Source organism: Oncorhynchus nerka, linkage group LG27, assembly GCF_034236695.1.
Source record: "Oncorhynchus nerka isolate Pitt River linkage group LG27, Oner_Uvic_2.0, whole genome shotgun sequence".
In the NCBI taxonomy this organism is placed as follows: Eukaryota; Metazoa; Chordata; class Actinopteri; order Salmoniformes; family Salmonidae; genus Oncorhynchus; species Oncorhynchus nerka.
In genome coordinates, this window is record NC_088422.1 from 99921151 (window position 1) to 99937713 (window position 16563).

The following is a 16563-nucleotide window of genomic DNA, read 5'->3' on the forward strand; positions in this document are numbered from 1 at the left end:
CCTGTTTACATGACAGGGCACCTGCATAGTACTCAACTATGCTGCTGCACCCTTTCACTAAGTTGATCACGGCCTCAGAGAGAAGAGGACACACCCACTGACATGCCGGCCTATCATATGGAACTCCCTCCTTCCTCTCTACACAACACCACACCCACTGATATGCCGGCCGATCATATGGAACTCCCTCCTTCCTCTCTACTCAACACCACACCCACCGACATGCCGGCCTATCATATGGAACTCCCTCCTTCCTCTCTACTCAACACCACACCCACTGACATGCCGGCCTATCATATGGAACTCCCTCCTTCCTCTCTACACAACACCACACCCACCGACATGCCGGCCTATCATATGTCTGCCTCTAGGGGTTGTTGTGTAGGAGCAGCAGAACAGGAGCAGGAACAAGAACAGGAACAGGAACAGGAACAGCAGAACAGGAGCAGGAGAAGGAACAGGAGCAGCAGAGCAGGAGCAGGAGAAGGAACAGGAACAGGAACAGGAACAGGAACAGGGACAGGAGCAGGAGCAGGAGCAGGAGCAGGAACAGCAACAGGAACAGGAGCAAGAACAGGAGCAGGAAAATGAGCTAAAACAGGAGCAGGAACAGGAACAGGAACAGGAGCTGGAACAGGAACAGGAACAGGAGCAGGAACAGGAACAGGAGCAGGAGCAGGAGCCAGGAGCAGGAACAGGAGCAGCAGAATAGGAGCAGGAGCAGGAACAGGAGCAGCTGAGCAGGAGCAGGAGCAGGAGCAGGAGCAAAAAGGAGCAAAAACAGGAGCAGGAACAGGAGCAGGAGAAGGAACAGGAGCAGGAACAGGAGCAGGAACAGGAACAGAAACAGGAGCAGGAACAGGAGCAGGAGCAGGAACAGGAGCAGGAACAGGAACAGGAACAGGAACAGGAACAGTCCAGATCAGGTCATACTCAGAGTAGATCAGCAGGTTCTTTCTGCAGGGCGTGGCCTGGTAATATATCTCAGGTGGTTTGGAATCCCCCTCCCTGCCTCGGTACAGACAGCTCTGTGGTTGTGGAAACTCCCTGCCTTCCTGGGTACAGACAGCTCTGTGGTTGTGGAAACTCCCTGCCTTCCTGGGTACAGACAGCTCTGTGGTTGTGGAAACTCCCTGCCTTCCTGGGTACAGAAAGCTCTGTGGTTGTGGAAACTCCCTGCCTTCCTGGGTACAGACAGCTCTGTGGTTGTGGAAACACCCTGCCTCCCTACAGGTAGCTCTGTAGCTGTCATGGTCCTGCCTCGGTACAGGTAGCTCTGTAGCTGTCATGGTCCTGCCTCGGTACAGGTAGCTCTGTAGCTGTTATGGTCCTGCCTCGGTACAGGTAGCTCTGTAGCTGTCATGGTCCTGCCTCTGTACAGGTAGCTCTGTAGCTGTCATGGTCCTGCCTCGGTACAGGTAGCTCTGTAGCTGTCATGGTCCTGCCTCGGTACAGGTAGCTCTGTAGCTGTCATGGTCCTGCCTCGGTACAGGTAGCTCTGTAGCTGTCATGGTCCTGCCTCGTTACAGATAGCTCTGTAGCTGTCATGGTCCTGCCTCGGTACAGGTAGCTCTGTAGCTGTCATGGTCCTGCCACGGTACAGGTAGCTCTGTAGCTGTCATGGTCCTGCCTCGGTACAGGTAGCTCTGTAGCTGTCATGGTCCTGCCTCGGTACAGGTAGCTCTGTAGCTGTCATGGTCCTGCCTCAGTACAGGTAGCTCTGTAGCTGTCATGGTCCTGCCTCAGTACAGGTAGCTCTGTAGCTGTCATGGTCCTGCCTCGGTGCTGCGCTGGCTGCAGTTCTGCTGTCACAGTGGAACAGGTACTGGGTGCATCAGGGTTTTATTTTTGGAGTGGTTGCCGACGGGAGATCGTTGCCCCGCTATGGTAGACAGGGTTCAGCTCACTCAGTCCAAGATGACCCTGCCTCTGTGAGGTTACACTCCAGTCTGGGATTATAGCAGCCAAGGCCAGCCAGAGAGTTTGCCCCGAACTAGGAATCCCTAAGGTAAACACAATGTAATTCAGTGTCTGTCCGTGTGATTGGCTAGATCATGTTACTGTCCTGTTATGTGTTGATTTGCATGGACGGGGAGTAGGCCAACTACATCTGTTGGGGATTTGCTCCCCGGAAATGCATTTGAACCTCTCAAAAAGCCATGAATATGATCAGTTAAACAACAAAAAGTTTGTATTTGTAGACCTACACTTCAACATGTTGCACGTTTTGCATCACTAATGAACAGATGAATGATATCTGCCTAGCAACACAATCTCTGTTATATCACTGGACTTGAAAATGTACTTCTGAAGAAATAAAGATAGATTCTAATGAACGTTGTGATATTTGGAGATGTTTTCTGTGTACAGTGTCAGTATTTGCCTGTAAAAGGGAATTATTCTTCGTTTGACAGTGTAACAAGCCAAAAATAGTCAACTGCTACATTAATAAACTGGCGGCAAATTTGACTAAACTTAATTGTGTCGACAAAAAAAACAGTGTGATTGTGGACATAGACATTCCGACGTAAATACTACTTTGTTTTCCGATCGTCACTTGGCATCGTTTATCTCTGTTTTTACTTGTGGTTGATTCATTTTCACTGTTCTAAAGTAAAGGAGCTTAACTTGAGGTCAGAGGACAGTGCGAAGTTAATCTTACACTTTCCTCTCTGGAGCCTGTGATTCGGAGGCCTCCCAGTCTAACCCCCAGGCTTTAAAAAGGGTGACCTCTTCTCATGTATTGAGCATTGGGTTTAAGGTATGGGGCTGTAGGAGCTGTAGGAGCTGTAGGGGGTGGGGCTGTAGGGCTGTAGGGGCTGTAGGGGCTGTAGGGGATGTAGGGGGGGTAGGGCTGTAGGGGCTGTAGGGGCTGTAGGGGCTGTAGGGGTAGGGGCTGTAGGGGCTGTAGCTGGGCTGTAGGGGCTGTAGGGGCTGTAGGGGCTGTAGGGGCTGTAGGGGCTGTAGGGGCTGTAGGGGCTGTAGGGGCTGTAGGGGCTGTAGGGGCTGTGTAGGGGCTGTAGCTGTAGGGGCTGTAGGGCTGTAGGGCTGTAGGGGCTGTAGGGCTGTAGGGGCTGTAGGGCTGTAGGGGCTGTAGGGGCTGTAGGGGCTGTAGGGCTGTAGGGGCTGTAGGGGCTGTAGGGGCTGTAGGGGCTGTAGGGGCTGTAGGAGCTGTAGGGGCTGTAGGAGCTGTAGGGGCTGTAGGGGCTGTAGGGGCTGTAGGGGCTGTAGGGGCTGTAGGGGCTGTAGGGGCTGTAGGGGCAGTAGGGGCTGTAGGGGCTGTATGGGCTGTAAGGCTGTAGGGCTGTAGGGGCTGTAGTAAGTTCAATGGGTTACATTTGGTAGAAACGGTCCAATTGACATTCTGAGAACATTAACAACAAATGTCCAGTTAAACATTTTCCAGTTAAACATTTTCCAGTTAAACATTTTCCAGTTAAACATTTTCCAGAGAACCTTTGTGGAACCACATTGTTTTGTTTTGTTATTTTAAACCTAACATAAAGTCTGGAAAATCATCTCCACAGATTAGAAGGTATCCCACCCCAAAATATGAAAACCGGTAGGGTCTGTGGTCCCGTTTGGTAGATCATGTTGTCATGGGGAGAATCACAGTTGTATACTCCTCACGTCCTCTCTCCTCACCTCCTCACGTCCTCTCTCCTCACCTCTTTCTCAAAACCCATTGGAGAAGGTTGGAGGGGAGGAACCTCTGACTTTCAAATCCAATGGATTTTGAGAACTCGACGAGGAGAGAGGACGTGAGGAGTAGACAATTGAGTATGCAATTGAGGTCTTCCCATGCGGTGGCCTGGCTGTGGCCTACAGAAGCTGTGGCCTAGTAATGGCTGCGTTCCAGGTCAGCTTTATTGCATCTCAGAAGACTGACAAATCCTATTCATTTGGTTCCTGGGACATTTAAGACATCTCCTGACGTTGTGAGATCTTATCATCTGAACAGTGTGACTGAATAAAAGACGACCTGAAACGTACCCATTGGTTCACAAAGCACAGGGGGATTGATTCACTGCCTGTAGGACAGATAACTGCAGAGAACAGGTGTCTGGTGTCTCACGATACCTTCCCCCTCTCTTACCTCAGACTAAAATTAGGCCCTGGACCTTTTCCCAGTGTCCCAAGAGGCAGCCAGACCTATATTAGAGCCCCGGGTGTTTAGGAAACAAAACCCTTCCTTTCCCTGTAACAAGCACATCGTGCTACTGTATCATACGGAACATGGCTGTGCAAATGGAGGACAGGCTTTATTTCAGAATAGACATATACAAACTATTTATTTTATGAGCGTGGACTTTTTCTGCCCCCATGAACAATATTTGCCCGTAGTTCTTTTTAAAGTTCTTCAAGCTCTGTCAAGGTGATGGTTAATCATTGCCATTTTCAAGTCTTACCGTACACGATTTGAGTCAAAACTGTAACCAGGCTACTCAGGACATTCAATGTCATCTTGGTAAGCAATTTCAAGTGTAGATTTGGCCTTGTATTTTAGGTTATTGTCCTGCTGAAAGATTAATTCATTCCTCAGTGTCTGTTGGAAAGCAGACTAAACCAGGTTTTCCTCTGGGATATTAGCTGTGATTAGCTGTATTCTGTTTCTTTTTATCCTAAGACACTCCTTAGTCCTTAACAAAGTCCTTGCACATAACAAGCATACCCATAACCTGATGCAACCACCACCATGCTTGAGAATATGAAGAGTGGTACTCCGTGATGTGGTGTATTGGATTTTCCCCAAACATAACACTTTGTATTCAGGAGTTTTTGCAGTATTACTTAAGTGCCTTGTTGTAAACAGGATGCACGTTTTGGAATATTTGTATTCTGTACAAGCTTCCTTTTTTCACTCTGTCATTTAGGTTTTTAATTTTTTTAATTGTACCTTTATTTAACTAGGCAAGTCAGTTAATAAGAACAAATTCTTATTTTCAATGACGGCCTAGGAACAGTGGGTTAACTACCTGTTCAGGGGCAGAACGACAGATTTGTACCTTGTCAGCTCGGGGATATGAACTTGCAACCTTTCGGTTACTAGTCCAACGCTCTAACCACTAGGCAACCCTAGGCTTGTGGAGTAACTACAATGTTGTTGATCCATCTTCAGTTTTCTCCTATCACAGCCATTAAACTCTAACTGTTTTAAAGTCACCATTGGCCTCATGGTGAAATGCCTGAGCAGTTTCCATCCTCTCTGGCAACTGAGTTAAGAAAGATGCCTGTATCTTTGTAGTGACTGGGTGTATTGATGCACCATCCGAAGCCTAATTGATCATTCACCAAGCTGAAAGTGTTGGTGCCCTTCTTTGCGAGGCATTGAAAACTTACCTGGTCTTTGCGGTTGAGTCTGTGTCAAATTCACCACTCAATTGAGGGAACTTAAAAATTATTGTATATCTGGTGTACAGATATGGGGTAGTCATTAATAAAGAATGTTAACCACTGTTACTGAACACGGAATGAGTCCATGCAAATTATTAGACATTTTATGAACCACATTTTTCCTTCTGAACTTATTTAGGCTTTTCCATAACGAAGGGATACTTATTGACTAAAGACATTTCAGCTTTTAATTTTTAATTCATTTAAAAAATGTTCATCAAACAATATTCCACTTTCACATTATGGCATATCGTGGTAGATCAGTGACACACGATCTCAACTGAATCCATTTTAAATTCAGACACAAACACAACATATTCTGGGTAGTTCCATATGGTTTCCGTTTCCCAATGATGGAGACCAACTGTCAGAGCATCTTACAGATTACTGCACCTGTACATAGCCCACCTATAATTTATCCCAAACAACTACCTCTTTCCCAACTGTATTTAATTTATTTATTTATTTTGCTCCTTTGCACCCCATTATTTTTATTTCTACTTTGCACATTCTTCCATTGCAAAACTACCATTCCAGTGTTTTACTTGCTATATTGTATTTACTTTGCCACCATGGCCTTTTTTGCCTTTACCTCCCTTCTCTCCTCATTTGCTCACGTTGTATACAGACTTGTTTATACTGTATTATTGACTGTATGTTTGTTTTACTCCATGTGTAACTCTGTGTCGTTGTATCTGTCGAACTGCTTTGCTTTATCTTGGCCAGGTCGCAATTGTAAATGAGAACTTGTTCTCAACTTGCCTACCTGGTTAAATAAAGGTGAAATAAAAAAATAAAATAAAAAATCAGCTAGTTAGATATATAATCTGATCATCTCTAATGTAGCCTAGATGAATCAGATAGTTAGGTATGTCACCTGATCATCTCTAATGTAGCCTAGATGAATCAGATAGTTAGGTATGTCATCTGATCATCTCTAATGTAGCCTAGATGAATCAGATAGTTAGGTATGTCATCTGATCATCTCTAATGTAGCCTAGATGAATCAGATAGTTAGGTATGTCATCTGATCATCTCTAATGTAGCCTAGATGAATCAGATAGTTAGATATGTCATCTGATCATCTCTAATCTGTAGCCTAGATGAATCAGAATGTAGCCTAGATGAATCAGATAGTTAGGTATGTCACCTGATCATCTCTAATGTAGCCTAGATGAATCAGATAGTTAGGTATGTCACCTGATCATCTCTAATGTAGCCTAGATGAATCAGATAGTTAGGTATGTCACCTGATCATCTCTAATGGAGCCTAGATGAATCAGATAGTTAGGTATGTCACCTGATCATCTCTAATGTAGCCTAGATGAATCAGATAGTTAGGTATGTCACCTGATCATCTCTAATGGAGCCTAGATGAATCAGATAGTTAGGTATGTCACCTGATCATCTCTAATGGAGCCTAGATGAATCAGATAGTTAGGTATGTCATCTGATCATCTCTAATGTAGCCTAGATGAATCAGATAGTTAGGTATGTCACCTGATCATCTCTAATGTAGCCTAGATGAATCAGATAGTTAGGTATGTCACCTGATCATCTCTAATGGAGCCTAGATGAATCAGATAGTTAGGTATGTCACCTGATCATCTCTAATGTAGTCTAGATGAATCAGATAGTTAGGTATGTCACCTGATCATCTCTAATGGAGCCTAGATGAATCAGATAGTTAGGTATGTCACCTGATCATCTCTAATGGAGCCTAGATGAATCAGATAGTTAGGTATGTCACCTGATCATCTCTAATGTAGCCTAGATGAATCAGATAGTTAGGTATGTCACCTGATCATCTCTAATGTAGGCTATATGAATCAGCTAGTTAGATATATAATCTGATCACCTCTAATGTAGTCTAGATGAATCAGATAGTTAGGTATGTCACCTGATCATCTCTAATGTAGGCTATATGAATCAGCTAGTTAGTTATACCATCTGATCATCTCTTATGTAGCCTAGATGAATCAGCTAGTTAGATATATAATCTGATCACCTCTAATGTAGTCCAGATGAATCAGCTAGTTAGATATATAATCTGATCACCTCTAATGTAGTCTAGATGAATCAGATAGTTAGATATATAATCTGATAATCTCTAATGTAGTCTAGATGAATCCAGCTAGTTAGATATATAATCTGATCACCTCTAATGTAGTCCAGATGAATCAGCTAGTTAGATATATAATCTGATCACCTCTAATGTAGTCTAGATGAATCAGCTAGTTAGATATATAATCTGATAATCTCTAATGTAGTCTAGATGAATCAGCTAGTTAGATATATAATCTGATAATCTCTAATGTAGTCTAGATGAATCCAGCTAGTTAGATATATAATCTGATCACCTCTAATGTAGTCCAGATGAATCAGCTAGTTAGATATATAATCTGATCACCTCTAATGTAGTCTAGATGAATCAGCTAGTTAGATATATAATCTGATAATCTCTAATGTAGTCTAGATGAATCAGCTAGTTAGATATATAATCTGATAATCTCTAATGTAGTCTAGATGAATCAGCTAGTTAGATATATAATCTGATCACCTCTAATGTAGTCCAGATGAATCAGCTAGTTAGATATATAATCTGATCACCTCTAATGTAGTCCAGATGAATCAGCTAGTTAGATATATAATCTGATCACCTCTAATGTAGTCCAGATGAATCAGCTAGTTAGATATATAATCTGATAATCTCTAATGTAGTCTAGATGAATCAGCTAGTTAGATATATAATCTGATCACCTCTAATGTAGTCCAGATGAATCAGCTAGTTAGATATATAATCTGATCACCTCTAATGTAGTCTAGATGAATCAGCTAGTTAGATATATAATCTGATCACCTCTAATGTAGTCTAGATGAATCAGCTAGTTAGATATATAATCTGATCACCTCTAATGTAGTCCAGATGAATCAGCTAGTTAGATATATAATCTGATCACCTCTAATGTAGTCCAGATGAATCAGCTAGTTAGATATATAATCTGATCACCTCTAATGTAGTCCAGATGAATCAGCTAGTTAGATATATAATCTGATCACCTCTAATGTAGTCCAGATGAATCAGCTAGTTAGATATATAATCTGATGACCTCTAATGTAGTCCAGATGAATCAGCTAGTTAGATATATAATCTGATCACCTCTAATGTAGTCCAGATGAATCAGCTAGTTAGATATATAATCTGATCACCTCTAATGTAGTCCAGATGAATCAGCTAGTTAGATATATAATCTGATCACCTCTAATGTAGTCCAGATGAATCAACTAGTTAGATATATCATCTGATCATCTCTAATGTAGTCTAGATGAATCAGCTAGTTAGATATATAATCTGATCACCTCTAATGTAGTCCAGATGAATCAACTAGTTAGATATATCATCTGATCATCTCTAATGTAGTCCAGATGAATCAGCTAGTTAGATATATAATCTGATCATCTCTAATGTAGTCCAGATGAATCAGCTAGTTAGATATATAATCTGATCACCTCTAATGTAGTCCAGATGAATCAACTAGTTAGATATATCATCTGATCATCTCTAATGTAGTCCAGATGAATCAGCTAGTTAGATATATAATCTGATCACCTCTAATGTAGTCCAGATGAATCAACTAGTTAGATATATCATCTGATCATCTCTAATGTAGTCCAGATGAATCAGCTAGTTAGATATATAATCTGATCACCTCTAATGTAGTCCAGATGAATCAACTAGTTAGATATATCATCTGATCATCTCTAATGTAGTCCAGATGAATCAGCTAGTTAGATATATAATCTGATCACCTCTAATGTAGTCCAGATGAATCAACTAGTTAGATATATCATCTGATCATCTCTAATGTAGTCCAGATGAATCAGCTAGTTAGATATATAATCTGATCACCTCTAATGTAGTCCAGATGAATCAACTAGTTAGATATATCATCTGATCATCTCTAATGTAGTCCAGATGAATCAGCTAGTTAGATATATAATCTGATCACCTCTAATGTAGTCCAGATGAATCAACTAGTTAGATATATCATCTGATCATCTCTAATGTAGTCTAGATGAATCAGCTAGTTAGATATATAATCTGATCATCTCTAATGTAGTCCAGATGAATCAGCTAGTTAGATATATCATCTGATCATCTCTAATGTAGTCCAGATGAATCAACTAGTTAGATATATAATCTGATCACCTCTAATGTAGTCTAGATGAATCAGCTAGTTAGATATATCATCTGATCATCTCTAATGTAGTCTAGATGAATCAGCTAGTTAGATATATCATCTGATCATCTCTAATGTAGTCTAGATGAATCAGCTAGTTAGATATATAATCTGATAATCTCTAATGTAGTCTAGATGAATCAGCTAGTTAGATATATAATCTGATCACCTCTAATGTAGTCCAGATGAATCAACTAGTTAGATATATAATCTGATCACCTCTAATGTAGTCCAGATGAATCAGCTAGTTAGATATATAATCTGATCACCTCTAATGTAGTCTAGATGAATCAGCTAGTTAGATATATCATCTGATCATCTCTAATGTAGTCTAGATGAATCAGCTAGTTAGATATATAATCTGATAATCTCTAATGTAGTCTAGATGAATCAGCTAGTTAGATATATAATCTGATCACCTCTAATGTAGTCTAGATGAATCAGCTAGTTAGATATATAATCTGATCACCTCTAATGTAGTCCAGATGAATCAACTAGTTAGATATATAATCTGATAATCTCTAATGTAGTCTAGATGAATCAGCTAGTTAGATATATAATCTGATAATCTCTAATGTAGTCCAGATGAATCAGCTAGTTAGATATATAATCTGATCACCTCTAATGTAGTCTAGATGAATCAGCTAGTTAGATATATAATCTGATCACCTCTAATGTAGTCCAGATGAATCAGCTAGTTAGATATATAATCTGATCACCTCTAATGTAGTCCAGATGAATCAGCTAGTTAGATATATAATCTGATCACCTCTAATGTAGTCCAGATGAATCAACTAGTTAGATATATAATCTGATAATCTCTAATGTAGTCTAGATGAATCAGCTAGTTAGATATATAATCTGATAATCTCTAATGTAGTCCAGATGAATCAGCTAGTTAGATATATAATCTGATCACCTCTAATGTAGTCTAGATGAATCAGCTAGTTAGATATATAATCTGATCACCTCTAATGTAGTCCAGATGAATCAGCTAGTTAGATATATAATCTGATCACCTCTAATGTAGTCTAGATGAATCAGCTAGTTAGATATATAATCTGATCACCTCTAATGTAGTCCAGATGAATCAGCTAGTTAGATATATAATCTGATCACCTCTAATGTAGTCTAGATGAATCAGCTAGTTAGATATATAATCTGATCACCTCTAATGTAGTCTAGATGAATCAACTAGTTAGATATATAATCTGATCACCTCTAATGTAGTCTAGATGAATCAACTAGTTAGATATATAATCTGATCACCTCTAATGTAGTCTAGATGAATCAGCTAGTTAGATATATCATCTGATCATCTCTAATGTAGTCCAGATGAATCAGCTAGTTAGATATATAATCTGATCACCTCTAATGTAGTCTAGATGAATCAGCTAGTTAGATATATAATCTGATCACCTCTAATGTAGTCCAGATGAATCAACTAGTTAGATATATAATCTGATCACCTCTAATGTAGTCCAGATGAATCAGCTAGTTAGATATATAATCTGATCACCTCTAATGTAGTCTAGATGAATCAGCTAGTTATAAGAGAGAAAATAGTTTTTAAAAAAAAACAGCAGTAATCAACAATATCATACGAATTGGTTGACATTTATAACATCTTAGAGGATGTATACTGTAGTATTGCACGTCGTTATCTGTGACCAGTTGCTTGTTGCTACTGATAATTATGGATAAGGAGAATTATGGGGAGAATTTACCTTGGCGGTAACTAATGACATAGGTTAGGAGAACTAAAACCGACAAAGGATAGATGAGTCGGGTTAAGTTTAGAATAAGGGTTGGGATTAGCTAAAATGCCACAGTTGTAGCTGACGCAACTCAAAACATGCATTTGGATTGCTAGACTGTCGCGGAGAACATCAACCCATCCTCCCCGACCAACCTCCCAACATGTGTTTCTGTCTCAAGTAACTACACCATTAGTAGGTATCATACGTCTTGGAGGTGCTCAGAAATAGGTCAAGTGTATTTCGTCTCACTCTGAGGCCAGGCTGTTTGTTCATAGTAGGGCAAAAGGGCTGGTGCTACAGCACCACTAGGACTCTATCTGTACCCGTGCCTGATCCAGATTAGCATGGTTGATCCAAATTAGCGTGGTTGATCCAGATTAGCGTGTTTGATCCGGATTAGAGTGGTGATCCGGAATAGAGTGGTTGATCCAGATTAGTGTGGTTGATCCGATTAGAGTGGTGCTCCGGATTAGAGTGGTTGATCCAGATTAGCGTGGTTGATCCAGATTAGCATGGTTGACCCAGATTAGCATGGTTAATCCGGATTAGAGTGGTGATCCGGATTAGCATGGTTATGTAATATGATTACTTTTAACCATTACTTTTAACCAGTAAGAAACCAACAAACAAGTCGCATTAGGTAACAATATTTCCGTAGAACACCTGACAAGGTTTTACCTAAATATATAAACTTTATATGGAGACATGTTTATACTTGCCTCACATATTATAATCCTTTTAAAGGGACTTCTATTGTCTATTGCAACTATTGAGGTTTTATAAAGTTACCCAGTACCCCCAGGATACCGAAGCCCTTTAAGAACGTATTTTTAACGAGCCGGTTGTCATGGGATGCCAAATCTATCTAAAGCAGTTTTCATAGAGCCGTTAGCAGTGGTTAAATAAAGAGCAGGACAGCTGTGAGGGCTGGCCCACATTACTGAAACAACATGCGCAGACCACAGGATCAGTATACCATGACCTCACCCACTAATGGAAACAACAAAGAGATTGATAGAACCACAGAAATAGGACTTGACTGTTTAAATACTGTTAATAAGTTATATCACACAATGGCACATTTACCTCATTCATTTACTTTATTTTTATTTTTTAATTAAAGTTAACAAATAGTAAATGAAAACACATTATTCACTAAAATACATCATGGATAAGATTGTCCAAAATAAACAAGTACAAACATGAATATTTTTGCATAATTGTATATTTTTGACCGTTTGTGAATCATTTTATACCAGGTTGGCAGTGTGTTGCTATAGAGAAAATCAACTGGTACACATAACATACTGCATATGCTTCAGACATGTTGATCTAAACGTAGTTTTTAAGAGGAAAATGTCGGCTAAATGAAATGAATGATAAATATGATGTGAAGTGATCGTCGAAATAATCACAGTCCAACGTCTGTTCTTCACAATTCCTCAAGGCATTGTCCAGCTGAAAATCAAACCAGGAAGAGAAGAGGGATGTCAATGATTCATTTATATTCATTACAGTAACACACTAACTAGTACATGGCATCTTCTGTTTGTGTCAAATGTTTTCAGTTTGTAATGAATTTTGTCTTAATAGAAGCTCACAAAAAAATTCAAGACGTGGGTTAATGTTTTGGTAGATTTATGTCAAATAAATATATCATTTTGTCATTGAATTCTTGCCCCTTGATGTTTTGTCTTTGTTTTGTCTTTTCAGGGGGTTAAAATGAAACGCTGATGGCAGTCAGGTACAGCAATGGACTCCAGCCGGACCTTCCCGACCCCTCCCAGCCTCCCCCTCCCCTGCTGCCCAAACCAGACAAGGCCAATGCCCGGCTGCAGAAACTCATCAAGAAGAGTGCCAAGAAGAAAGCCCGACCCTCCCAGACTCCCATCCCCTTCCGCTCCTGTCTGTCCCCCGTACACGAAGCTTCGGACCTCGAGCACAGCGACACACACTCGACTCCTCCCCGGTCACCGGACTTCAGTTTCCCCATTAGGCCTCTGTATGATCCACACCCCCCCTCTCCGTTCTTGTTCCGCCCCAGTGGTCCATATGGTAACAATCCTTACGGCCAGACAGGGGTCTTTCCCCCCCTACTGGACTACACCGCTCCCATGCAGACATCAGAGAACCAGGTGGCGCCCCTCTTTGAGTGCTCGTCGTTTATGTTTGACGATGACGACGCAGAAAGCATGATGCCACCCTCGCCTCCGCCACCCCCACCCCCACCCGTACCTGAGTTCTCACAAGGCCCAGTAGTTAATCTGTATGACTTGTATTCATCTGTAGCACTGAATTTGTCTGGGTCGGTGGCCACGGCTACAGTAGCTCCAGACTCAGTCCCCAGTGTACCACAGTCAACTCCCTAACTCCATGTTCCCCTAAGATATCAACTCATGTTATGACTCTTTCCTCACCAGTACCTAGTGGTGTGAGCCTGGATCCGGGTCTGGCAAAATTACCAGCTCAGGTCCAAGGTCCAATCCCACTTCCTGCTCCAGTACTGATGTCAGTGCCAACCCTTCAGACACAACCTCTGACCTCAACCCATCAGGTGACGACACCCAGTAAGCCAAAGGATGAGGCTCCAAAGACCACACCAGCTTTGCTCACTAATAACCTTGGTTCTGAAGATCACATTATGAGCAAAGTGGCTTCTAAGGCGGTCAGCACACAAATAAATCAAGCTGATTCCCGTAAAGTCAAACCGTCTGACGTCATCCCACAAACAATGATTTACACGTCCAAGGCAACGTTTTACGAAATCTCCAAGCCTGCACTTCCAGACATAACAGGAGTGAATATATTGTATCAAGGAGCATCGCTGTCCACGATACACAGGGAGAAATCACCACTGACTTGTCATCAAAGTGAGCCGGCTATCCCATATAAAGTTTCCGTGGCAAAGACCCCTTCTGGAAGATCGAAAACACCCTCACACCATCCCACAATGGGAAGACTGACACCTGTTTTTGAGATATCGAAAGCCAATCCACTCCTGTTCGCTGCAAGTCCAGTCTTCTTCTCCTCTCGGGATGTGCACGCCTCGGTCGTAAACACAGAGACAGAGAAATACAAGTCACCAATGACTGTTACCAGTACTCTCTCAGCAGCAACCGAACAACTGAAACCAATTGGATCTCGTTCAGATACAGACATATTCCAGAATAATGGAATTACAACTACCATGGGAGGATCTATGGCTAATTTATCTTCTATGTTCAGCTCCTGTCAGGATGTACACGTCACACAGAGATTCAAGTCACCAATGGCTATAACCAGTACAGCCCAAACACCCTCAGCAATACCTGTTAACAGTAGAGTTAAATCTCCCTCAGCAATACCTATAACCAGTACAGCCCAAACACCCTCAGCAAGACATATAACCAGTACAGCCCAAACACCCTCAGCAATAACTATAACCAGTACAGCCCAAACACCCTCAGCAATACCTATAACCAGTACAGCCCAAACACCCTCAGCAAGACATATAACCAGTACAGCCCAAACACCCTCAGCAATACCTATAACCAGTACAGCCCAAACACCCTCAGCAAGACATATAACCAGTACAGCCCAAACACCCTCAGCAAGACCTATAACCAGTACAGCCCAAACACCCTCAGCAATACATATAACCAGTACAGCCCAAACACCCTCAGCAATAACCTGTTAACAGTAGAGTTAAATCTCCCTCAGCAATACCTGTTAACAGTAGAGTTAAATCTCCCTCAGCAATACATATAACCAGTACAGCCCAAACACCCTCAGCAAGACATATAACCAGTACAGCCCAAACACCCTCAGCAATACCTGTTAACAGTAGAGTCAAATCTCCTCATTCAATGCCTGTTACCACTACAAGCAATATTCCCTCAGCTGCAGCAGAAGCACTAAAACCAATAGGATCTAACTCTGACAAACATTTACAAGGTCTGACCAGTGTTGAAAGAAGTACAACTCAGACTAATGGAATAACAACCAACATGGAACGGTCTCTGGCTACGATATCTTCTGCATTCAGCTCCTATCAAGATGTACATGCTTTGGTTGTAAACAAAGAGACACACAGATACAAGGAGATACAGGATACAACTACTATGCTCGGATGTATGACTAATATATCTCCTGCCTTCAGCTCCTATCAAGATGTACATGCCTCAGTCATAAACACACAGAGACACAAGTCACCCATGTCTGTTATGTGTAGAGTTAAATCTCCCCCGGCGACGACTGTTACCAGTACAGCCCAAACTCCCCTAGCAATTCCTGTTGCCAGCAGAGTCAAATCACCCCCATCAATGCCAGTTAACAGTACAGTCAAATCACCCCCATCAATGCCAGTTAACAGTACAGTCAAATCACCCCCATCAATGCCTGTTACAAGTGCAGCCCAAACTCGCTCAACAGCCACTGAACAACCAAAATCAGCTGGATCTGCCTGTGCCGGCTCAGTGGAACTTTCACAAGGTCCAACCAGTGGGGATAGAAATAGGAACCAGACTAGTGGAAGTACAACCACCACTGAAAGATCTATGGCTGAGAGAACTCCCAATGAGATTCTAGCATCCAAGATCGCTGCACGTGACAGTGCAGTTTCCAAGCCAAAAGTAAAGTTTACAGAACCTCATATGCAGAAAGATAAGATGGATGAAACAACTGAATATGGAATCCCACCTGAGTATCAAAAGCAACAGGCCCCATTGTCCCCCAAAGGGATACCAAAGACAGCTCTAAATGGATACAACGCGCCAACCATTTCAGCTCCACCAAACGGACCCACTGTGCCAATGATCTCAGCACAACCACCTCCAAACACTGTGCTAACGCCAATGATTTCATCACCTCAATCTCCGTTGACCCTTAGATACCCAGACTCTCCAATAATTGGCTTACGTAAAGTTTTGGCACCATTGATAGAGCATCAAAAGACCTCTACATCCAAAAAACCTAAAACACGGTCAACATATTACGGACTGACTCCGGCTGAGTATGTTGCCTATGGTGGGATCCGGACATACTACGGTCCTTCTGGACCTAAAGCTAATGAATCAACACCATCACCATCCACAGCACAGACTAATGGATTACCAAATGGGCCTCGTCCTCCTTTAATCTCTAAACCTGAAACATCCCCCATAGGATCAAACACACCCAACAGAGAACAA

General features: G+C 41.8%; 2 protein-coding genes across 2 annotated transcripts in view; one reads left to right on the plus strand and one right to left on the minus strand.

The window, feature by feature from the left end:
* Nucleotides 1–375: 375 nt before the first annotated feature.
* Nucleotides 376–13987, plus strand: LOC135565415 (uncharacterized). Its single transcript, XM_065012450.1, has 2 exons — nucleotides 376–2008; nucleotides 13109–13987. The coding sequence occupies exon 2, from the start codon at nucleotides 13129–13131 to the stop codon at nucleotides 13762–13764; it is 636 nt and encodes a 211-aa protein (XP_064868522.1). The 5' UTR covers nucleotides 376–2008; nucleotides 13109–13128; the 3' UTR covers nucleotides 13765–13987.
* Nucleotides 12477–16563, minus strand: part of lsp1b (lymphocyte specific protein 1 b) — a 35896-nt gene continuing 31809 nt past the window's right edge. Inside the window, exon 8 of the mRNA XM_065012451.1 lies at nucleotides 12477–12853. Coding sequence (XP_064868523.1) covers nucleotides 12828–12853 — 26 coding nt within the window. The 3' untranslated portion in view covers nucleotides 12477–12827. The remainder of the gene's footprint in view (nucleotides 12854–16563) is intronic.

Excerpts from the sequence above, each read along its gene's own strand:
- LOC135565415 (XM_065012450.1), top strand. The coding sequence starts at position 13,129 with ATGGCAGTCAGGTACAGCAATGGACTCCAGCCGGACCTTCCCGACCCC.